Source organism: Periplaneta americana, chromosome 1 (assembly GCF_040183065.1).
Source record: "Periplaneta americana isolate PAMFEO1 chromosome 1, P.americana_PAMFEO1_priV1, whole genome shotgun sequence".
NCBI lineage: Eukaryota > Metazoa > Arthropoda > Insecta > Blattodea > Blattidae > Periplaneta > Periplaneta americana.
This window is the reverse complement of record NC_091117.1, coordinates 14,234,490-14,260,377: the sequence shown is the minus strand read 5'-3', so window position 1 is coordinate 14,260,377 and position 25,888 is coordinate 14,234,490. Positions and strand designations below refer to the sequence as shown.

The 25,888-nt window shown below is 36.0% G+C and overlaps 2 protein-coding genes across 2 annotated transcripts in view; one reads left to right on the top strand and one right to left on the bottom strand.

Annotated features, from left to right (window-relative positions):
- Nucleotides 1–4,075: 4,075 nt before the first annotated feature.
- On the bottom strand, nucleotides 4,076–19,797 carry LOC138708082 (beta-1,4-glucuronyltransferase 1-like). The gene is made up of 7 exons (XM_069838284.1): nucleotides 19,676–19,797; nucleotides 19,376–19,574; nucleotides 19,090–19,299; nucleotides 18,669–19,010; nucleotides 12,836–13,027; nucleotides 11,669–11,836; nucleotides 4,076–10,279 (listed from the first exon to the last, which is right to left on the bottom strand). The coding sequence occupies exons 2-7, from the start codon at nucleotides 19,526–19,528 to the stop codon at nucleotides 10,085–10,087; spliced, it is 1,260 nt and encodes a 419-aa protein (XP_069694385.1). The 5' UTR covers nucleotides 19,529–19,574; nucleotides 19,676–19,797; the 3' UTR covers nucleotides 4,076–10,084.
- A 56-nt stretch (nucleotides 19,798–19,853) lies between these two features.
- LOC138708016 (platelet binding protein GspB-like) overlaps nucleotides 19,854–25,888 on the top strand; it is a 28,627-nt gene continuing 22,592 nt past the window's right edge. Inside the window, exon 1 of the mRNA XM_069838154.1 lies at nucleotides 19,854–21,824. Coding sequence (XP_069694255.1) covers nucleotides 20,092–21,824 — 1,733 coding nt within the window. The 5' untranslated portion in view covers nucleotides 19,854–20,091. The remainder of the gene's footprint in view (nucleotides 21,825–25,888) is intronic.

The following is a 25,888-nucleotide window of genomic DNA, read 5'->3' as shown; positions in this document are numbered from 1 at the left end:
ATATATTCGGTCTTCAAATTTTAAAATAATTCTTTCCATTAGGGTATTTTCTTGATAATGCTTGTTTACTTGAATATTTAGGCATTTGCTTCAACTTCTGGAATCTCTGTGATTTCTTGTTCTCTGGAATGTTTGCTTCAGGATCTTGGATCTTCCTTCCTAATGCACCTATGATAAGGACGTGGAAAAATAAGCGCTGACAGGTATTAAGTTTTTATTCCTTTTAATAAATTTTAATTTATTTATCACTGTGATATAAAATTTTCTGAATTGGATCCTCCACTATTAATTTTTTCTGCAATGGCAGGACCCTTACCTTGTTATTCACACATCAAAGTGTATTTTAAAGCAATATTTTTTTTTTCCGAAAAATCTACTTGTCTTCCACTATACAGGGTGTAAAGGATAAAAACTGCCAAAATTATACAGACTATACATCTCAGTCTACTAAATGTGATGTATAGTGAAATTTTGTTTTTTTCTTCTACATTTGATTTTAATTCTTAAAATATGTTTTTAGAATTGATAGCGTAATATTTACTGTTCGAGTAAATGTGAACATCATTGCCAATGACTTTTCGTCCAACAGAGACAACAGAATACCTTGATTTGTAAACAAGTATATCACCACAGTTGCAATGTACGTGGTAGACCAAAGTAAATAATGACTGTCTACTATCATTTCCAAAAACATTAAAAAAATTTATTAGGGAAACCATAAAAGTTACAGAAAAATTTGGTTACACTTTTTTATCAATAATTTATGCTTTATCACCAGTATTATTATTTTTTGTTCATTTTATATTGTTTACACCCTGTATTAAAACATCTTCTGCCTTAAAATGGAATTAACTATCCTTGTGATAGATGAAGCTGATGTTTAGGAGAATTAAAATTTATATAAGCGAAAAACGACTTGTAAATCTTGTTTGGGACCATCTTATTCATAGAAGAGTTCCTTCCACATGTTGTAAATCTACAATACGAGACTTCAAATTTCACTCTTCTATTTCTTTGACAGGTTAGGGTACGTACACGTTGGAGCAATGATAAACGATGAAAGAAACGATCTAGTGATGCTTTGGTGTTATCAAAGAATCAAGTGTTCATATCGGAGCAACGAGGACGCGGGAAGCGAACATTTTGATTTATCAGTAGAAGATATTCTATGCATCCACTTAATGAAAGAAGATAAATAGGAAATATCAGCTGCTAAGTTCAAGGTTAATATAACTTAAATACGTACAAAATTAAACCCGTTTCTCATCCCAAAGATAGTAGAAATTCGTTGTGTTGTGATTGGTTCTTGTGATCACATAACATACAACGAATAAATACACAACTGATCAATTTGCCAATATCTACAATAATTAATTTAATATGCCAAAATAATAATAAATCGATTAATATTCGGATATATTGATAACCACCGGTAATTATACAGATTAATATTATCTTAATCAGAGATCATATAAACGACAAGAGCGAAGAAAATGGAACTCTTCTTTTTCGTTGCTTTTATTGTGTATCTTCGCTTTTATCGTTACTCCAATATGCACACCTCAATAACAATGCATGCTTCAATTCTCTCTGATATAGCATTGCTGCTTCTTTTATCATTTATCGTCGCTCCAACGTGTACGTACCCTTAGAACATAGGAAATTCGGATCTCTTGCAAAGCAAGGTAAGCACAAAGGATGACTGGCTAATGTTGTATTCATTTTGACAGCCTTGTGAACTACTAAAGTTATCCAGAGAAGCTGAGAAAATAATGGAGCAATGGTGGAATGAGGAAACGAATACTCGAAGAAAATGTGCCGCAGAACTGTTTTTCCTCCACATCTCATAGAATCCTCCTATATTTCTTTATTGGAAAGATGTCGGCTGATTGAGCAACATCTGTGATGACATTGTATTGTGAGTCTTTACATTCATTCTATCTTGTAGTTGGTGGAGGACAACAGTAACTTACAGTATGATTACATCTTGTTGAAATTTATTCAATCTTTGAGCCTTTGTCCCACTATTGTTCCAAAAATTTAACAGTACAGCTATTGTTATTAACAGGGCTAGAATTTTTATATGCCAAAAATATTTTAAAAATTTATGCATTTATGTGCCATAAATCCGAAAATATGGACTAAAAACTATAAGATATGTGCTAAAACATGAATAATTATAGGAAAAATAGTTCAGTAATGTAAATTTGCATAAAGTTACTGTTATATCTGGGTGTTTCGGTGCGTTATGAAGGTCATTATCAAATTTCCGGCAGTGTGTGGTTGATGATTCTCACAAAATCCTTACACAAGTGGACTTTAATAAAGAGAGCGGTTCATAAGCCAGATTAAATCAAGAGGGCCTTGAATGAGATGTGTAAACAATTACATACTCTTTCAAATTTTAAGTACCACAAGATAGAGGTGCCATTTGAAATTTCGAAGTTGCTGGGGGTGAGGGGTCGAAACCTAATGTGCAATTAAGATTGGTTTTAAACTTCTCTCTAGCTTTCAGGTAAAGCTCCCTGTGAAGCAAACTTGAATAATTTCAAGGGAAAAATTGTTCTGGGTATGGATATCTATCCTGCGACCCTTCGCTTAGTGCACGAATGCTCTACCAACTGAGCTACCCACGAACTCTGTGTGACTAGAATTATGGTTTTCTGTTAACGTACCTACAGTGACGTATATTTCCCTTGAAATTATTCAAATCTGCTTCACAGGGAACTTTACCTGAAAGCCAGATTTGCATAATATATAAGTCACTGTAGGTACATTAACAGGAAACCACAGTTCTACTGGGTGTTCAGTTCAAAATGTGTCATGGCTCGCTGTATGTCGTCATGTGGCTAGCCGATGAGCCTAGAGAATTCAATCTTCCTACACTTCCACAGAGGCGTATTACCTAAATGCGAGAGAAGTTGCCTAGCAAGTACAGCGTTCATTCTGAAGATTACTTACCGATACGTACGGTAACGCCAGTAGTGGCAAGAATGTGAACTGTTTGGAAACACGTACTGAAGTGAGTTTTTTCTTACTGTCGGGATATGGGGAGAGGGTTAAGACGATTACTTACGTATTTGTTGACATTAACTTGGACGGTCAACATGGACACGGAGCATTTTGATTTGTGTTGTGGAATGTTGCCGTACGCAATCGATGATAACAAATACCCTGCGTACGACTTGCCCGCGCAAAACACAGTTCGAAAGAGGTTGTGGTAGCACACAGACTTTACAGACCGCCATCTGTTGCTATGACATTCAAGTTATACCGTACACGTTCTCAAGTTCAGATTGAACGCCTTGATTAATAGGCAACTTCTCTGACATAAAAGCTGAAACTCGCTTCAAATCGCTTACTCACAACAGTGACGTCATGACACACTTTGAAATGAACACCCAGTAGTCACACAGCGTTTGTGCACGTAAAGTTGGGTTTCTGGCGCCTTGTCAGCCAACTTGAGTTGTGTGGATATAAAGGGAAAAATTGAGACAGTGTCGGGTGTAGTTCCTGGGTAGCTCAGTCAGTAGAGCATTCGTGCGCTAAGCGAAGAGTCCCGGAATCGATACCCACCCCAGAACAGTTTTTCCCTTGTAATTATTAAAGTTCTCTTTCAATATCTAAATTACATGTTTTGTGTTTAATTAAATTCAATTTGAATTATATAGTTACATAGACTGGGAAGTTTTGAAATGAAAGCCCTGTATATGCTACGAAGGCACTTGGGTGCCATAGTAATTTTTATTTGTTAAATAAATAGTTGAAAGTAACATTTCACTTATTATTATTTTTGTCGTTTTGATGTCTGGTATTTTATTTGCATAATTTTTAATATATCGACATTACGATAATAATTACAATTATAGTTTTGTTAATTATTATGAAATAAAATATCAAAAACAAATAATAATAATTAAAATGAAGTTGAAATGTCATCCAATCACTTTTCGGATAACTTTTTAGAATTAATTAATTTTGACCCCGCCATGTTTCCTAGAATTCTCGAAAATCGATGTAAAAATTTACTGGGATTTTTAATGAAGGCCAGTGCAGGTTCAATAATATTACGCAATTGCTAAGAGATCTTTTAATAGTCTGACATATAAACATTACAAAAGTTTTACAATAAAACAAAATAATCAGATATGTGCAGAAATAAATGTATGTCCTTAATAATGAACGGATTATCTATGAATGGTGAGCATGGCATAACTCCAATGTAAGGTTAGTTCGGTCTTGACCGACGTTTTGGGTGGATGGGAGCCGTGCCTAATGGGTTGTATGGAGTGGCGAGTGGATACTAAACACACGTGTTTGTTGGTGATTGTACTGGGTGTTCAGTTCAAAGTGTGTCATGGCTCGCTGTATGCCGTCATGTGGCTAGCCGATGAGCCTAGAGAATTCAATCTTCCTACACTTCTGCAGAGGTGCATAACCTAAGAGGCAGAAAAGTTGCCTAGCAAGTATGGCGTTCATTCTGAAGAGTACATACCGATACGTACGGTAACGCCGGTAGTGACAGGAATGTGAACTGTTTGGAAATACGTACTGTCGGGATATGGGGAGAGGGTTAAGACGATTACTTACGTATTTGTTGACATTACTAACGTCGACGGTCAACATGGACACGGAGCATTTAATTTGTGTTGTGGAATGTTACCGTACGCAACCAATGATAAGAAATACCCTGCGTACGACTTGCCGGCGCAAAACACAGTTCGAAAGAGGTTATGGTAGCACACAGACCGTACAGACCGCCATCTGTTGCTACGACGTTCAAGTTATACCGTACACGTTCTCAAGTTCAGATTGAAGAACGCCTTAAATAATAGGCAACTTCTCTAACATATAAGCTGAAACTCGCTTCAAATCGGTGACCCAACAACAGTGACGTCATGACACACTTTGAAATGAACACCCAGTATATGGTCTGCTAGGAAAGGAAAGGTGAAATGGAAAATAGTAGGCCTAATTATTCTATTCTTCAAAGAATGTTCATTTATGATTAATTATGTTCGTACTGAATCCACTTGTGCTGTCAGATTATTTCAAGAGACATTCCCAGGTATTCAGAGTTCCAAGTCTTATTGTGATTCATAATTTGGTTAATAAATTTCGTGAAACAGGAAGTGTTCGAGATACGAAACGAAAAATACGTCGTAGAGTGCTCACAGAAAAACTCTGGATGACATTGGGCACCAGGTGGAAAATTCGCCTAAAATCTCTCTTCAGCATCTTCCTCAGCAAACGGGTATTAACTACACTTCCGTTCCAGAGGCTACTAAGTTAAGTTAAAACCGTATAAAGCTACTGTTATGCAGGAACTTAAAGTGGATAATCCAGTATTTAGGAGTAGATTTTGTGAATGAAATTGAGTAAAGTACATGAAGTAGAAATTGATGCTTAACTGATTTTGTTTTTGGATAATATTTGGTTTCACTTACATAGTTATGTTAATACAAAAAAAAATGTATGGAAAATGAAAGTAGACATTCCAGCATAAAGCACTAATTTTCTGAAATTAAAACATTAGAAGTGTTAAAAAATTAAAAAAAAAATATAGTGGTTCAAAGGACATTGATGATGACACCACAACAGTGTTGAAACATGCCCGTCTGTAATTAAGATATATTACCTTTTTTTATTTATTTATTTTTTTTTTTGTTTACAAATTTAGGAAAATTTGTGTTTTATAGTTTTAATATGTGTTAAAGTGAACGAAAAGAAAAAAAAAAAAAAAGAGTTCCAGCATTCCCTTGCACGACATGGGTTTGTATGTAACTTTAAAAAATAAAAATAAACAGTATTTTGTTAGGTCAGGAGTTGTCAAACTTTTTGAGACCACATCTCCCTTCACATGTTACATTTTTCTTATGACACCGCCCCCCCTGCCCCTGGTACCAAAAAAAAATCGATTTGGTGATATTTGAAAAAAAAAAAAAATTGTTTTCTAATGCCAGGCGTTTGACAATAAAGTCATTTGATCTCTTGCACTGCAATATTTTTCAAAGATATTATCATGGCAAGCCACTGATTTTGAGGTGTTACGAATCCATTTCATGGTTTGAGTTGCACAATGGGCAGTTGGGGGACTGATATATTCCAATTCTATGCAGGTGTTTGGCTAAACAATCATGGCCTGTTGCCAATCTAAATGCAGCTACAGACGATTTTCGTGGTAAATCGGGAATTAACTGTGGATTATGATGCAGAGAGTTCCAATTTTTCCCTTGAGATAGTATAAAATAGTATTTTACGTTAATAGCTTGTATTTTTTTTAATTTAAAGATACATTACAATAAAATAAATATGTGCACGTACTGAAAATTTGCATGTTGCACTTCATTATACATTATACTCATAGATTTTAGTTTCCCCATATAGCTGCAATGCCCCAGATAAAGACTGGTGACGCACCAGGGCATCATGGCGCACAGTTTGAGAACCCCTGTCTCTAGTGCCACATATTTAACTGCAAAATCTTGTTGCTGACCGACAAGGAACATATGCTCATGTTTCATAGATAATCTGCTCTCTAGGTATTTGTTAGTTGATCTGGATATACAACAGTAAAGTACAGTAACTTTACTCTTCTAAAAACTATTATGTTCGGTGCTGTAACTGAGATTGGTAACTGTCTACTTCCAGTCTTCTTTGGTAGGTACTAGTTATTGCAGTACTATTATTATAATGAGAGAGAAATGCTTTCAAGTACGTCTGGTGCTCAGAAAATGGTAACTAGTGTGTCTGTTCTGCATTTGTCTGTAGAATTCAATTTATTTCCACCATTTCAAGTGAAAATTTGGCATGAATAATGCATATTATTGTAAACAAATAACAGTTGTAGCAGAAATACTAAAATTGAATGCAATAAAATCGTATTAACAGAATATGAAACAAAACTGAGCACTTATCCACTACTGTATTTATGATCAGTCATTTATTTTCAGAATTTCGGCAAAATCAAAACAAACCAAAATTCCGAAAACATTGATGTATGGTATTTTTAAAAAGTCAGGATGCTTTACACACAAACTTAACACCTAACATTCACAAAAAGAATGGGATTTAAGGTCATAGTATTTGTTTTCAATTGTTTTATTTTGGTTACTTTAGCAACCTTTTGTTTTGAACTGTAACAAATGAAAGCTATTCACACTATTCTTTTTTTTCTCTCACATTTACTCCTCGAAATAACAATTTAGTTTCTGCAAACGCCAATTTTTCTAATTCATGACTCCTATGAATGATCTAGAGAATTTTGCAACGTATTTTAAAGATTTAACTTCTAATGGTTTCAGATATGGCCTTGTTATCTGTCTTCATTTTCATAGCTGGTTGGAAAATTTGTAGAAAATAATAAATAATCAACAAAAGGACTGTTAATGAATACTACCGTAAACCATATCATAAAACGACATTTTGCTAATATCTAATTACTATGGTAACCAGAAATAAACCCTGTTGATTCATGGGTGTGCTTATCTAAAAGAAAGTTCTTTTTTCTTGTCGACCTTCTAATACTGAAGAAATGAAGCAATTTTTACGGTATCTAAAAAAGTTCAGAACAAACATTCGGCAGGACTTCTTAATGCCATATATACTGATTAAGGAACGAAATGGCGGTCATGTTTTCATTTTATTTCAGTTGCTTTTTTTTTACCATAAACCCCATTCTTTTGTGAATAAAATTATGTTTTTATTTATAACAGAGTTTTGGAAACTTAGTAACTTCTGAATCATAATTTGAAGCATACTGATCTTGAATAAACACTTGAAGTGTTGGCTTTCTTTGTGTCCATCTGTTACATGGGTGTCATTTCTTATGGTGTACTGTCAATAGATTAGCAGTTGTAGACTGGAAATGCCGACAAATCAGCCATTGTTATTCTAGCGCGTGTTATGCTGTGTACAAAATTCTATAGGGAATGAATGCAGATTAAATCAGAGTGAAAAAAGTAACAAGAAATTACGTGTATATATCTTTATTACTAAATTTTAAAAAATACCCTAGGTAACTGGTAACATATGTTGTGATCTGATGATGCAGGAAAGGTAATAATTTATTACAACAACCGATTCTGAGCCTCTGATATGAAGGTTGTTTGTAGACATAATTACAGAAAGACCAGCCAGAAGTAGCATGTAGATTGAGGGGCACCAACTAGGGGCAGGAAGGCTGTAGGGTACATCTTGACGAATCTTTTGCAAACGATCCAGCCCTAAGACTGTCCTCTGACAGATGTCTTATCTTCAGGTGATTGACAAATGAAATAATGTAAGGCTTATTTGTAATAATAATTAGTGATGGGAAATATATGTAAATGCATATTTGTATCGGAGTTGCATATCTTAATAAAATTTAGTAATTACATGTTTCATGTTTAATTCGGATGATTAAAGCGTGTTTGTTCGTGCATATTTCGACATTTAAAGCATATTTCATGCTTATTTTTAATTTTTTGTAGCGAAAACGGTTTCCTAGTAATTATTTACTTTCACTGATGACACGTTTTCTCCCCAAAATTAAGTGAGAACTCCTTGATTTGACTTGGGTAATACGTAAAAATGCAAAAAAAAACTCAAATTGTGGGTTTTGGTCATCTGTACTATCCAGTTCCTTTGAGGGGAAAATGTATCTCCTCTCTCCGCCATGTGCCATGTTAAATTTGTTATTTTTAATTTTCTTGTTTTTAAAGAACTATAAATTGTAGAGCAATGAATTTTTTTTCACACAACAAAATGACATTTTTGAGAGGAATAACTTAAAAAATATCACAGTATGAATTATTTTTGTTTTTTAGTTTTTCCGTAACTTTCATTTTTCTAGCCTCACGTTCCTTTTCTGTAAAACTATTCATCCCAGAGCATCTAAATTTTTACAGTGTATTTGTTTTACATATATGCATGATTTGACATTTTTTTCAATTTCCTAGCATTATTATTATGACGGTTACAGATGTTTCTTCTTTTAGAAATATGCCAAAAAAAAAAAAAAAGGGGTTATTACTAAAAAAATTGTTTTCATTATTGGATTTAAATGCTATTATAGTCACAATCATGCCATGGTATGAAAGAAAAATTTCACAACCTCGAGCGGGAATCGAACCTGCGACTTCCTGTTCTCCGGTCAGGCACTCTACCACTGAGCTATCGAGTTCGTCTCACGCCAAAGGCTTGAAATCATCCTTTCATACTGGCGACTCTGTTATATAGAGTACTGTCCATAGCATCTGATCTAGTCAGCACTGCTTATGGGTTGAAAGAAACTTTTACAAATGTAATCCTCATCTTACGATGTTTGGTGACGTATACACGTCCGTTGATGTGACATATTAATGGATTTAAATGCTATTATAGTCACTTCATTATATGTTTTCATTATATTTTTTAAGGTTTTGATCTGAAAAAATGTCATATTGTGGGCAAAGAATGTAAATGTATGTGGAAAAAAATTTATTATTCTACAGTTTATAGTTCTTTAAAAAAGGGGCATTAAAAATGACAAATTTAACATGGTGGAGATAGGAGATACCCTCTTCCCTTAAGTCAGTGCTTAGTGACCTATAATTTCAATCATTCTTAAGATAATGTGTAAAAACCACCAATATTCATCAAATTTAAATAAATAATTCCGTGTAAAAGGAGACTCAGTATTAACTGACGGACCAAAAGTGTTTCAGAGAGAAAATTCGTAGCAATGTAGGAAAACTTTTCTTAAATTCACTTGCCACTTCTGGCTAGTTGTAATATACCGGTAAATATATTTACATCTTATTGTCAGTGGTAAGTGATGACATTATTAGAAATAAGAACTGATCTTGCAACGATACAGAAGTCCTAAACGTATAGTTGTCTTCATAAATATCATGTTTTTATTTGTACAATCACTTGCTATCTACAAATTCACGTCATAATGTAAAAATACTAATTTGAAGTAAATGGAGATTCAATGCACTCCCAGATTCTCTGTCTGGCAACTATCTGTACATCAACTGTGAAGATGAAATTTTCCACGGAATTTCTAAAATAATTCAACATGACAGAGTGAAACTTGTTGAATTGAGTTCACAGTTCTTCGTCAGTAACATCTCCGCGATGACTCTGGGTATTTTTCTCTGAGTTCAGTTTTGAACTGCCGAAAAAGAAGTCTGTTTCTCTCTTGATCCAAGTCTTTGGTTTCGTGGAATGATGCTGTGGTCTTCAGTCCTCGATGAACTAGAAATGCGTTATTTAGCACAGAGAATTTGTATCCTGCTACGTGCAGTTCACATACCTAAAAGAAATGCAAAAAATTTATTGGAGAAAGTACAGGGTGATTCTTTTAAGTACTGATGAAATAAAAAGCATTGTAAAATGAAAAAATATTGCTACTTATTGTTTGGTATTTTGTAAATATACTCTAGAAAGATGGAAGTTCAGTTCTCTTTGGACATTTTTTATCTCAGTGTGATCATAACTGTCTCGTCTCCATTATGAAATTCCCACCAATTTATACCTTCTTAACGCACCAATATTATTTTATTTCACCACAAAATAGGATCCCTCCTTATACTCCTATCAAACCTGAAATGAATTAACATCACCATTCTAGCAGAATGCATATAGAGGTATCTTCAAGAACTGGAGTGTTGTCTTTCTACATTTGAGACTTCAAGTGGAATTTGTGGTCAAAAAAAAAGTGCCAGGGCATATTTTTTCAAAATACTTCTGTTTCTCTTATCATTATTCTAATTATTGTATAAGGAACATTCGCTATATTGTTTGTTGTCCAGCAGAATTACTACCAATAAAAATTATATATATATTTCACAAACGATTTATTGCAGAATAAACTTTTCATTTCTAAAGTTTCCTAAACAATTCAATTTTTATATTCTGTATTGCTTTCATATTGACTATTGTTTTTATTGTTGTTACCACAAAAATGCTAACCAAACAGATTGAGTTTGTGAAAGAAATGTTGCACTGGATACATGATGACAATGAATTTTTCAGTCATGTTATCTTCTCTTGTCTTATGTTTCTGACACTGTTAAATGATCTAATTGTATAGCATATCTGTCAGAAACTGAATATGCTATGTATCATAACTTCAAAATCTATTATTGGACCGTTCTTTTAGAGGAGGGCACAATAACAGAGATGATTTACTGAGAAATTATGCAGTTCCTTCGAATACTTTATGAATACTATTTCCAGCAAGAAGCCTCACTCAACATTTTCCAGGGAGATGGATTGGAACAGCATGTCCATTACGTGACCTTCTAGGTCACCAGATACTATATGACTTTCTTTGATGCTGTTATTCGGCAGAGAATTCATGCTGTGAATCTGTGTCACTGGAAATGCTACAAAACATCTGGAGGAAATTAGAGTACTAGTGTCATCTAGACATTGTCAATCCACCAGTGGAGCAAATGTGGATGTTTACTGAATTTTGGAGCATCTGTGTAACTATGGGTAAATATATATGTATTATCTCATAAATTATTTATGAGGTGGGTGATTTTTATTAGTAACAATACTGCTAGCCTCTGTCCCCATTTTTTGCTTCAAGACATTTGTACAGCAAACATTTTACGAGAAAATAACGAAAATTCTAGAGTTGGTATCACTGCAATTTAATCACAAGAAAGTGAGTGTGTCATTCAGCCATATTCACCTGACTGATTCTATTGAAGCCATATTGTTTGAACCTTTCGTCATAAAATGGAACAGAATTCCGTGAAATGTAAAATGGTTCCCATGGATCTTTCCAGAGGACTTCGAAAAGTGGTGCAAGTCCTGATGAAGGTGGTTCTTTCTGCCAGGCTTCATAATCTGTGTGAACCTGTAGCAAGACAACATAGCACTATGAATAAAAGAATTAAATAATGGGAGATTTTAGGAAATCCCTATGACTGCATATAATGTCTATACAGGAAATTAGGGTACCGGTAATGGAATTAGGATAAATAAATACAATTTACTGTAAGATTTAAGAGCGTATAATGAAGGGAATGAAATAAGCTATGAATAACAGCCATAATGCATTAAACAGATTGTAATATTAAGAAGACATGTAAAGAACTGTTTTGACCCACAGACAATTGAGAATCTAACATTCTCATTGGGGCAGATAAAAAAAGTAAAAAATTGGATGGCTGTGAAAACATTACGTTTCAAAGATTTTATAAGGATATTCATGAATATGTTCAACTATTAGAACATAGTTTAATATAGTCCTGTCGCTCTTATTTCCGGCAGTCAATCACGTTGTAGGTCAGCTAAATTTAAACGTGTGCATCTTGTCATTCGTTACTGATGACGTTATACATTTCCTAAGGCTCGATAAATACTTAATATAATCGCCCGCCATTTTGGTTCTTTCGTTGGCGTTTGCAGAAAGCACACGAGGACGTTATTTGCTCAATAACAGTGCGTTTGATTTATTATCATAGGAGCTACGACATGATAATGTTTAACGGTGTGGCAAATAGATTCCTCGTCTGGTAGCTCAGCAACGAAAGAACAAATATGGCGAACGATACTACGTACCTAGACTTTATGGAGCCTTCACTTCCTAAGACGTAAGCAAAGAGGAGGAGTCACACCGGAAATAACAGCGACGTGACTGTAGTAATAAATATACCGTAACATAATAATAATAATAATAATAATAATAATAATAATAATAATAATAATAATAATAATAATAAAACAACACACAACATTTAAAATACTGGTAATGTAAATTAATGTAAACAATTTTAATAATAACCTCCCTTCCCTTAACAAAATTCTGCGTAAGTCACTGTTCAATAGCACCAACTTTTAAAAATATCAATACCTGACATTTCCAACACAGCTCAATGTAAAATGGCCGCAGGTCGCCACCATCTGCAAGTCGCAGCAGCTCTGATTTTGTACGAGGAGGTGTTACTGTTTCTCGTGCCTCGAAAGCAGGTACTACATACACAGTCTTGTCTTCGTGGTGAGTCTCGCTGAATAGACGACTCTTTACAGCAAAGTCGTAAAAATCCTGCAGGTACAAACAGAGAGTAATATTGTTAACTAAACTCTGACTTTTCAGCCAGCCCCTGGCGTGAAGCAACCATCTCTTCACAATAACTTTGTTCGTATGTGCATTATAAAATCTGAATAAAAAGATCTAATAGATGATGAGTAGTAGGGTCTAAAATGTTTGTTTTAGGTGCCTAAAATAGACATTAAGAGTCCTTAAAATATACTCTTTTTAACCGAAAATAGACTCTTCGCGAATAAATATTAATATACCCTATAATAATTGTTAATTGTAATATTTGAATGAAAATACACAGTATTATACAGGAATATCATTTCAGTTCTTGTTTAGGGAGCAAGACTTTTTAGAGACGACCTTTTAGAGCAGTGGCCGGCAGATGCTGCAGTTGTGACGTAAGAGCCAGTCAGATCGCAAGAGCTTGGGAGAGTGAGCAGTTGAGTCGTATTAATGTTAGCACACACCAGCGCAGTGGCGTCAGTGCAGCAGTAGAACGGGACTGTTGAAAACAAAATGATCTATCTACATTTTATAGAAGATTTCCCCAGGCAAGATTCCCTCGATTGCATAGATTTGCTGCTAGGATGTTGAGCATATTCGGATCTACGTATGTATGTGAACAGTACTTGTATGAAGATCTGCAAACCACAACATAGAAACCACCTGTCTGATCTGAACTTGAAACATATTCTTCGCTTGTGTGTTAGCCAGGCTATGACTCCAAATATTGCAAAATTAGTACGCGAGAAAAGAGGAAAAAAATCTCGACAAAGCGTTTAGCTTGGGCATGGTAGTGACATGAAGTGATGGTGTGTTTCAAAAGTTGAAATATACTTTGCATACTACTCACCAAGATAGGGCCTATGTAGTTTAATCTGTATTATATGTAGAAAAATGTGTGTTAAAAAACACTGTTTTCAAGTTTCCGAGTAGATAAAGTGTTGCAGTACTGCTTAAAGTATTTATTTATATGTTTGTATGATTATAGCAGTTTCGGAATTTCATTTATATATGCGAACGCTTCTGCAAGTGGCTGTATTATGAGTTTCATGTTATTGTAAGTACATTAAATTTGATTACAAACCAAGATATTTTGTTACATTGATTTATCATGGTTGTACAGTTTTGTTTTCGTACAAATGTATTGTAACTGTGCTGTTCCCATACTATCTCAGAAGAATGGATCGCGCTCTGTCAGTGCATAGACCCGCACCACCACTGTTCAGATGAACCTTCTCTCCACGCTGTGCTCAGTATGCAGAGATTGCCGAGCAAAGAGCAGGGCGGATACATCGTATGACGTCACAGAGCACGGAACATGCCGGTCACTGTTTTAGAGTATATTGCGTGATGCAGCTCCTTCTCTATAAACTTGACCATAAAAAATGATTCAAATGATTTTAAATTTCATTATTTTCCATTATTTAAGTTTATTATTATTATTATCATCTCATTTTTTCTGAGAAAGAATGAGCGGAAAAGGGCTTCAACACAAGCTCTTTTATAATACATGTAGACATCATCACCCTGCTCTTGCAGGCATTCTCTTAGTTGACACACGTAACAGTGACGTCACAACCCATGCTCGCTTCGGATTGTCGGGTGCAGACGCACATAGCCCGTGACCATCAGAGGTGCGCGCGCAATTCCTTTGCTGTTCAGCCGAAGTGGAAGTGACGATGCTTCGGTTCGCTCACAATGCTCATACCAATAATGTAACATATTATATAGCTCTAAGTTCTATACGTTTTAAAGAAATCTGTCGGTTTTATCTAGATATTATTGAATAGCAGTGTGATTATAATGACATTAATATATTGTTACCGAAGCAGTGCTTCAGTAGCTTACCCTGAATGCATGCCACTAGCGTATTTACAGCAACTGCGTATTAGGCGGATGGTCTAATTTTGACTAATTTCTTATCGTACTATCATGGGCAGTAGTACATACCCCATTATGTTACGTCAAAGGATACATTTACAGTATTTGTGTGTACTAAATTCTTTCGAAGGAAAAAAAAAAGTCTTTTATAATTTTTCCTCTATGTGAACCCTTACAATGGATAATCACATTTTCAAGACAATTTAAATATGAATATGACATCATCTGAACAAGAGCTTTCCGTTTAACATAGTAATCAGAATCAGAGTCAACAGAGACTTCAATGCACCAAAGAAAATAAACTGATCATAAAAATTTCCATAATTACGGCCGACTGAAGAAAGTTGTTTGAGAAGGAGTTGTAGGAAAAGGGTAGGGTATTGTAGCTGTACGTAGGTTTAAGCGCGCAGGTAAAGGGCCGAATAAGAAGGTGGGGTGTTCTGTGTAGACTTAAATGCGCGGGTAAATTTTTTTAGTTAGATTTTTAATGACGCTGTATCATCTATGAGTGCTAGATACTGGGAAGCGAGAAGCCTCATGTCTCTGTTTAGTTCTTTAAGGATTTTGTTTAGGTCTTTATTAGATTTAATTTTAAGTTGTATCAAGTTATATTGTTTTAATCTTGAGGTTGTGTTTAGATCAAGGATAAGTTATCTATGTACCTGTCATTCGAATAAATAAATATCAACTACGAGGTTATTTAGCATCAACGATGTTGATAATAGCGAGATGGTATTTGGCGATGAGGCCGAGGATTCGCCAAACATTACCTGACATTCGTTTTTTACTCGGTTATTTAATGACGCTGTATCAACTACGAGGTTATTTAGCGTCGATGGAATTGGTGATGGCGAGATGAGGCCGAGGATTCGCCATAGATTACCTGACATTTGCCTTATGGTTGGGGAAAACCTCGGAAAAAACCCAACCAGGTAATCAGCCCAAGCGGGAATCGAACCCACACATGAGCGCAACTCAGAATCGGCAGGCAAGCGTCTTAGGCGACTGGGCTATGCCAGTAGCCTAAGACGCTTGCCTGCCGATTCTGAGTTGCGCTCGTGTGTGGGTAAATATGGTATTATTATTATTATTATTATTATTATTATTATTATTATTATTATTATTATTATTATTATTATTATTATTATTATTATTATTACTGCTGGTACTCAATAGTAATGCCACTACTATTTACTGCTAATTCATACTTGTAAAATACAAAGTTGAATAAGAAGCAAGTAAGACAATAATTATTTTAAAAAGTAAAAATAAAGAAGCAGGGGGCAGTACCTGGACCCTGGACGCGATTTTAAAATTACCAAGGAATTTAGAAGAAGGCAGTACTGCTAGATATAACCTCAGATCACATATTAACAGATTGAACAGCCTTATGGACTTTGAAGGAAACTTTTATCAATTTCTCTATGCTGCCATCTAGCAACTGCAGAAGAAATCACATTGACACTTTTGAATTGCATGGCGTAACTGTACTGCCATCTAGCAGTCGTTACCAATCGACAACGGCGATCCTGGTGGTTGTTCTTTTCCACATGTTACCGTTTTTAACATGTGGATGGTCAATCTGTTATATATGTGACCAGGGATAAAACTAATTTCAAATCCCAAACTCTGAAGAAAGAGGCAGAGTAGGTATAATACCTAGAACAATAATCACACCCAGACTTGTCCCTGACAGACCAATGAAACAGATGTTTCATACAATATGAACCTAGCTGAATCGTGAACTTTAATCTATACTTGTTTATTTGAAAGATGGGACATGACAGGAGCATTGCGATCGGAAAGACAACTGAACGTCACATCGCGTGATAGGCCTGTTGCTATGGTAACAATGGTTGAGTTGCCAAACTTACCGTTTTCACGTGGCGAGTGCTTAATAGCTCTCTTGGCGACATTTATTGTGCACACAATGTTAGCATTGGAACGTTTGGTGTTTGATTCTCTGTCGATTTTTGTATTGTTTTCTTACCTTTACGTCAATTGTCAATGAAAGTTTTAACGTCAGCCATCTTAACGTCAATTGCTAGCTTCCATCAGCTGGAAGCATGGTAGTCCATATTGGCAACATAGCACTGTAGTTCCAACCTCGGCTACTTAACTGTCATGTCCCATCTTTCAAAAAAACAAGTATAATGTTGTATATACATATTTATTTTTTTTGGTCAAGCTCTCTATTTTTAACCCTTTTGAGCTGCCATACCTATAAATTGAAGATAAACTTGTGTGGAAAGAAAGGTAATGCTATTTCTTTTCTTTCCTTTCTCATTTGTTGAAAACCGAGACATTTATGCATCCTGAGAGTTATTTTCGGAATGCAGATCTTGATTTCCAGCATTTCGGATTTGATGTAGTGGCAACCCTATGTTTTGATGTAGTGACTATACGCTGCCCATTTCTCAAATACCTGGGCATGGGCATCTGTACCCATCTATACTAATAATAAATCTGTAGCCGAAATTTTTCTGGTAATTTTAGATTTTCCAAAAATAATTGGTCCTAACATATATAATTAACCACCCTGAAACCGAAAATAGCCTTTTTGAAATTTTTGTTTGTATGTCTGTCTGTCTGTCTGTCTGTATGTTTGTTACCTTTTCACGCGTTAATGGATGAACGGATTTCGATGAAAATTGGAATATAAATTATGTTCGTTGTAACTTAGATTTTAGGCTATATGGCATTCAAAATACATTATTTAAAAGGGGGGTTATAAGGGGGCCTGAATTAAATAAATCGAAATATCTCGCTTATTATTGATGTTTGTGAAAAATGTTACATAACAAAAGTTTCTTTAAAAATAATTTGCGATAAGTTTTATTCCTTGAAAAATTTTGATAGGACTGATATTTAATGAGATAAATGAGTTTAAAATTAAAATAACTGCCATCTAAGGCCGTATAAATGAAATAAAAAAAAAATGACTTCGTCTATAAGGGGCCTTGGGCAGCAACAATCGAAAGCTATGAAAGATAGCCTACAGAGAATGTTTCTGTGTTTGTATGAAGTAATATCGGAAGCTAAATTAACCGATTTGTATAATTAATTATTATTTCACCATCGGAAAGTGTAGTTTCTTTAGATGGACATATGCTATAATGTTATTACAGTAATTTCTGATATAATATAATGTAATAATATAATATATGTAATGTAATATTATATAATATAATTTATTTGAAGGGTTCAGAACCATAGTGGGCCAAACGCCATTTACTGAATACGTAGAAAACAAGGGTTAAAATTAAGTTATTATCATAATTCAATGGAAACCTATAACAAGTAAAATAAAGTATAAACATTAAATCTAAATGATGTCAATGTTCATTAAACTATGGTTGCATATAATAAAAATTAGAAACATGTTAAAAGAATTGTCATTGCACCAATGAGTGGTCTCTGGACCAAAATGATCGCATTTTAATTATTTGGATGCAATTTAAATTAAGTAACATATTAAACGATTTATCCTTCTATCAAACACGAATGTTCCCTGGATCGAACGTCCTATTTTAATTATGTAATTACTTTATATTTATTTCTAATGTGTGCAGCGGAGCGCACGGGTATGGCTAGTATATAATATTACTGCTTGTTTAATCAATTGTCCAAAGACAGGCTTGAACTCATAAGTGACATCAAAAGCGAGGCAACTAAGGCAGGATATAATAGGATAGGATGGCCAGTTTTTTTCCTCCTCCATTGCATACTGGTAAAATCTTTTTTTTCTTCCAAAACTAACCTGCCTGAGATTTAGGCTGGGAAGCATATCTATATCCACCACAAGAACAAATTCTGCCGACGTCCCACGCCTGGCAACGTTTCGCAGGAGATTGTTAGGAAAACGTCTTTTCCCTGCGTAGTTATTCTTCTGTTGATTGGCTTCTGGTGAAGGAATCTGACAAGGCGGTGAGGGATCAGGTGGGACGGTGAGGGGGGGCCGTCCTCCTGCAGGAAGGGGAGAAACTAGCTGGAAGGAGACATTATGACGGATTGCAGAGTAGCACAAACGTAGACCTGCAATTCCCCACAAAGCCTCTGATAATTCGTGGTCCTCAGCAAACACTGCGATAGAGATGGGGCCCTGAAATGCATCATTAAGTCGTTAAAAAAACAAAAGAATGCGACAGAGAATAGAATACAAGCAGGTCTATTGGCAATACCTGCCAGCGTTGTACCATTGGCACTATATGGTGCAAATGGTTAAATGAGCATTGGCTGACTAGAGCGATATCTGGCACAGTGCTGGGAGGACGTGGTGGTGGTTGTCTTGTCCCAGGGGCAAGATTTGGTACTAACTGGTACTCTCCACTAGTATCTAAGACCCGTCCTTGATGAAGAGATCGAACCAGTGATGCAAATGCTGCTTCTGCCTATAAATGAACAACATAACATTACAGTGGTGTTCTGGCATATAAAATAATTTGATCTTGGCAAGTTCATTCTAACCTCATTTCCAGACGAAACAGAACGGTCGTCTTGCTCTTCATGGTGATGGTGTTTTGCTTCTAATCTACTCAAAAGTATAAGATGCACCACTTGTAAAACGGCCACTACAGCGACTAAAACCAACACCAACTTCCCCCATAGGAAGTGCTGCATATTGGTTCATGTCATGTCATTATGTAGGTTCTGGATTAATTTCTTTCTACAATGTAGGAAAATACAAATTGTTACAGGTAAAATATTACTTTCACGAGACTACACTGTCAGTGATTGTTTCGGTGGTTATGTGTATGAGTAACGAACATTAATGGCATTGATTTGCAGATATACAATCATTTTTGTAACTTTAATTACAGCATTTTCTGTACTTTTTATTAGAAACGTCAGAAATGTTATTGGTTGTTATGAATATCGTGCCCGAATCTCGCGTATATCGATTGTATGCTCGGAGAAGTCGGCATTAGTACTTCGATTGCGTTACGCTGATTTCCGCTGTGTCGCGCTGGTGTATTGCAGCCAGTGGGAGCCAGTGTGAAGAAAATAGAAAATGGAAGCAGTGCGAAAGTTTGATATGAGACGCTGGACCATTAAAGGCAGTCATCGTGTTACTCCGAGGATACAAGAGGTAGTACTCATTTGTGATTATGTTAATAGAAATAAAAATAAATGAATTGCATTGCTTTTATTTCTCATTGCAATGAGTTATATTTTAATAAACAATGGCAGACGACCAAACATCTCAACAAACACGAGTTCTTCTTGTAAATGGACAAACTATTATTTTGCAAGGAGATGCAGGAGATAATTCTATAAATGAAATAAACGCAGATTTATTGCAACAGGCGTTGCAAGAAGTGTCGACTACAACAGAAGATGCAGTCGAAGAAACTAATGACGAATATACCGCACCAGTACCTGAGAATGAAGATGCTAATGACAATTTAGTAGCAATATTTCAAGGGGATCAAGGTGAAACGCATACCATTCAATTGACAGTAGAGCAAGCAGAAGCTCTAGGCCTTCATTTTTCGGTTGATGGTGATGATAAACCAATCCAATCTGATTTACCTGATCATGCAGCTGAAAATAATTTATACATATCCGATGAACCAAACACCCAGTTGGTGTATTCAGATGAAGCGAAACAAACCTCAAATGAGGTTATGTTCGAAAATGAATTGGGTACGAATGCGTCTTGCACAAATTTGGCCCATAGCAGTAGAAGTATTGATAATAGTGGGCAGGTATTGGAGTCATCAGATGAGGGCATGGGGGTGTTATCATCCACAGTCGGCACTCTTATTAGTGATCAAAATCAACCCATTACATTAATACCGCAGTTTGTAGATGGACAAATGACGTATACGGTTAAAATTCAGGAAGATGAAGACGATGATGGTAGCATCCTCCAGAACAGACAGTTTACAAATATTGACAGTGAACTTAAAAGTGGGACCCCTACAGTGAGCCTGCAACAAACAAATAACGTTGGTGTCACACTTAATAATATAACTAGTTTTGCAACTACGCCGATCCCTTCTGTTAGTAGCAGTGCCTCTATACGAGCGCCGATCTCGTCTGTGCCCTTATCAGCGTCTTCTGTGCAACAACCAGCGAACTTACCAATTTCGTCTGTGCAGCAGCCTGTGACTTTACCCATATCAACTGTGCAGCAAACAGTTTCGCTACCTATATCCCTTCATCAACCGGTATCAGTACCAATATCTGTGCAACCATCTGTGTCTCTGAACAGTTACCAGTATTCTAGAACCAGTGGGTCGAGTGTCACAAATGATAAACAGACTAAAGTGTCGTACGTCATTCTTCCCGGGAGCAATACCGTTACTAGTTCTTCAGTGACTACAAAACTTAGCAATACTCCATTAGGGAGACTTTCCTCGTCTTTTGTTTCTTCAAGCAGAAATCAACAATCTCTCGTAAATCCAAACAGCTTAATATCAACCACACTGAAGACTACAACAACGCTTCCTCTGGTTTTGTCCACAGCCAACCAGACTAACTCAACTCAGGTGGTTGCTGGTACCAATGCAAGTCTAACAGGAATTCCTATTGTAAGTTCAAATACAAATGCAGTTTCCTCTGCGAGTATATTGGCAACCAGCACTTCTTCCAGTGGCGGTATGATAAGGGTCGTTGCAGGGGGCACGACCAACCGCACTCTTCAGCCCAACAACACTAAGTTCACCAGCATCTTCAATCCGTCTGCAGGGAGGTTATTAGCTACCACTGGTGCTGTTACGACAACACCAAAAATTGTTTCCATCAACCCGTCGTCTACGAACAAGACACCCACGACTACAACCCCCGAAGTGTCGAACATGGTGTCTGCAGCCCTCACACGGATGCCTGTGACCAATTTCAATTCAACAAAACCTTTGGGTTCGAGCGAGAATCCAATTCAGCTGGTGCAGCACGGTCAGACCTTCCACAGGTAATTGTTCAGACTTCTGTTTACTATTTGATCACAAGGTTGGGAGCATCTTTAATGTTAATCAGTAGATTGCTATGCACTAACTGTAATCTTGAAGGAAAGTAAACTTTCCGCATCAAACTTAACCAGAACTAAACAACCTAACCTTATCTAGTTTTAGTTTTGTTAAGAAATAAAATCTAGAATCTGAACGAAGACTTAGCCTATATACTGGGTGTTCAGTTCAAAGTGTGTCATGGCTCGCTGTATGTCGTCATATGGCTAGCCGATGAGCCTAGAGAATTCAATCTTCCTACACTTCCGCAGAGGTATTACTTATCTGCCAGAGAAGTTGCCTAGCAAGTACGGCGTTCATTCAGAAGAGTACTTACCGATACGTACGGTAATGCCGGTAGTGGCAGGAATGTGAACTGTTTCGAAACATACTAAAGTTTGTTTTTTCTTACTGTCGGGATATGGGGAGAGGGTTAAGACGATTACTTACGTATTTTTTGACATTAACTTCGTCGGTCAACATGGACACGGAGCATTTGATTTGTATTGTGGAATGTTGCCATACGCAACCAATGATAACAAATACCCTGCATACGACTTGGCCGCGCAAAACATAGTTCGAAAGAGGTTATGGTAGCACACATACCATACAGATCGCCATCTGTTGCTACGACGTTTAAGTTATACCGTACACGTTCTCAATTTCAGATTGAACGCCTTGATTAATAGGCAACTTCTCTGACAGAAAAGCCGAAACTCGCTTCAAATCGCTGACTCATCAACAGTGACGTCATGGCACACTTTGAAATGAACACCCAGTATTGTTTCTTATTTACCCATGCAGGTATAGATTTCTATAGAGGTGCCGATATAGCTATGGGAATTATTTAGGTTAGTTTCGATTTGCTTAGGTTATGTTTCATTTCTCAGATTAGTTTCAGGTTACACTTGATTTTTTTTTTGCAATATTATCGACTTTCTCATTTCCAGGTATACCACAATGACTAGGTATCCATTGAAATGTTATTTCCTTTTGGAGTTCTTTTAGTTTACGTAGTTTTTTCTGAATTGGAATAATTCTAGTGTGTGCATATAGGTTTGGGACATATTTAATTATAATGAACACCGATCAAAATACCCCTCATTTCACGTGAAAAACAACAACTGAATAGACTACAGTGGACTGTAGTGGACTTTATGTTGTCAGCAAACAGCTGGATACATTAAGAAGATTGATTTTTTTTTTATTTCTTTACAATTGCGCTACCAAAGAGAGGTATGGCTTCTAGTCAAGTCATACATAACTTACTGTAATGTACTGTAAACAAAAAACTAATTGAGAGGCGATGCCAATGTCCCACCGGAATAAGGATGGCAAGATAGACAGCAAGCTTTTGTAAGGTTGAGTATGTCCACCGAGATAGATAGGGAGCTCTTGTAATGTTGAAGATGTCCATCGCTATGGAATAACGGTTAGCATGTCTGACCTTGAAACAAACAGGCTCGGATTCAAATTCTGATTGAAACAAATTACCTTATCACTGTTGCCAACATATCACCCAACAATCTCGCTAACTTTTCAACAAAAAGTAGCTAAATCACTCCAAAGTTTGTTAAAAAAATCCCCAGAAATGTCGCTAAAAATATAAGAAATATCACAAAATAAAAATAAGAAAAGCATACATATGCGGAGAAAAATATAATTATGCAAATCTAGTCTTTCAGGTAAAGCTTCCTGTAAAGCAGATTTGAATAATTTCAAGGAAAAATTGTTCTGGGGCCGGGTATCGATCCGTATGTTCAACTAGAGGTCCCGGGATCGATACCCATCCCCGGAACAATTTTTCCTTGAAATTATTCAAAAATATAATTTCTTCGTCGTCACCCTCTTCTGCGGAGTCTGGTTGTTGACGGCTGTGATGTTGAGGTGGAAGGTATGAAAACAGCACTGCACTTGATCCAATCATTGATACTACACTTTCTGGCAAATTGTAATTGTGGAAATTTTCACCTAAGCGTTTTATCACAATTTTTTTGAAGTCTAACCGTTTTTTAAAATATTCTAAGATATATTAAAACCAGCAAAAACTAGTCTCTTTTGCTTCACAGGAACTGTCGGCATAAAATTCCAAAACTCAATTGCTTCGGGTCGGTTCAGAGTGGAAAACCTCCGTGTTGTGGGGAAGAACCAAGATTACATCAGCTGCAACTCGTGACTCGTCACGTGTCAAAGTTGCTACCGTTTATGGGTGATGGAGCAGTAGCATTGAGAGAGAAACCTAACGTGTGAGAATCATTGAATCAGCATCTTTTATCCCTGATCACTGATCGCAAATATATATTATGAGAACAGGGCTTTCACGTATGAATAATTAGAATTCTCAGAAATGCAGCCATGCCTCTCCTAAAACTAAGAAGTGCATGACTTCAGTTGAATGTTTTAACTTTAAATAAAAAAGTGGAAGGATATAAAAATCAGCATAAAAGTCGCTAATAATATTTTACAAAATTTGTCGCCAAGATTGATTCAAAATTCCCTAGATTTAGTGACTTATCGCTAAATATGGCAACACTGTACCTGATTGAAGTTTCTTCCGCCGTTTTTCCTCAACCAAATGAAGCAGAATTACTGGGTAACTTTCAGCATTGGACCTCGGACTCATTTCGCCATCATCCATTCACAAATCATTACCATAATGTGGGTTAAATTCACAGTGCAGCGTGCTGTATTCATAGGTACAAGAGCGTGACCATTTGGTGAAATAAACCTTAAGCTGAGGTATAAGCTTTCGGGCCTCTCCTTCGTAATAGGGGAAAAAATGAAAAAAAAAAAAACAAAAAACAAAAACAAGGATCATTGACAGGTTAGGTTTGATTAGTTCAGACTTTTGGTATGCCTTGCATATACACATTTTGATATGTAGATAGAAAGCGAGTTTTCGTGAAGTCGAGGAGGGACACCCCCCCCCCCCCCCCCCACAATCTTCCACGCTGTCCCATAGTGTCTTTGGTGGTGATGGAAAGTCATTGCTTTCCTTTGTAGCGCAATTGTAGAGAATTACAGGCTTTAATTTTATTTTGAGTATATTCACTCTGGGTTAGTTTCTGTTTTATTCCACAGCCGTACTGGTGACCTGACTTCATTTGTTCTCTACTTTAGGCTATGTCTCTTCATTAACTGATCACAACTTCACATTTCAGAACCCTCCTTCCTGCATTATGACGCCATATAGGCTTATCACACATTTAAGGATTAGAGTTTATTCGTAGCTTTCAATTTACTTCAGTGGTATGAATGTAAATTTTTCAAAATATTTTTTCAAATGTCAAATTTATTTGTATAAATACAAATTTACATTTTGTGAATATATACAAAAATACAAATAAATACTGATAACAATACAAATAGAATAAAATAATAATAATACATTAAGTAGTATAAAAAAAGAGAATATAATAATTTGTAATAAATTTGAGGACCAAATGAGCAATGTTCGTGAAAGACTACTAGACTAGACTAATTTATACAGACTGATGACATGAGAACTATCATTTTATGTATATTGTCTTTAATATGCTTTTGCACACACGTACCCATAGATTAGACTTGCCATACACTTGCAGTAGTTTGGCAAATGTTCCTTACACAGACTTGCTTCAAATTTAATTTACTGACAAATTGCTTTTAGAGAACCTGGACATTCAATGCCGCTCTCACATAAGCCCACCATTGTTCCCTATCCTGTGCAAGATTAATCCAGTCCCTACCATCATATCCCAACTCCCTCAAATCCATTTTAATATTATCCTCCCGCCTATGCCTTGGCTTCCCCAAAGATATTTTTCCTTCAAGGTCTCCCAACTAACACACTATACGCATTTCTGCACTCACCCATACGTGCTACATGCCCTGCCCATCTCAAACGTTTGGATATAATGTTTCTAATTATGTCAGGTGAAGAATCTGCATTATGTAACTTTCTCCATTCTCCTGTAACTTTCTCCCTCTTAGCCTCAAATATTTTCCTAAGCACCTTATTCTCTTAATACCCTTAACCTCTGTTCCTCTC

Excerpts from the sequence above, each read along its gene's own strand:
- LOC138708082 (XM_069838284.1), bottom strand. The coding sequence starts at position 19,528 with ATGCAGCACTTCCTATGGGGGAAGTTGGTGTTGGTTTTAGTCGCTGTA. Across the intron at positions 19,300-19,375 it reads CTGTTTCGTCTGGAAATGAG|GCAGAAGCAGCATTTGCATC; the intron begins GTTAGAATGAAC and ends GTTCATTTATAG. Across the intron at positions 19,011-19,089 it reads CAATGGTACAACGCTGGCAG|GGCCCCATCTCTATCGCAGT; the intron begins GTATTGCCAATA and ends GATGCATTTCAG.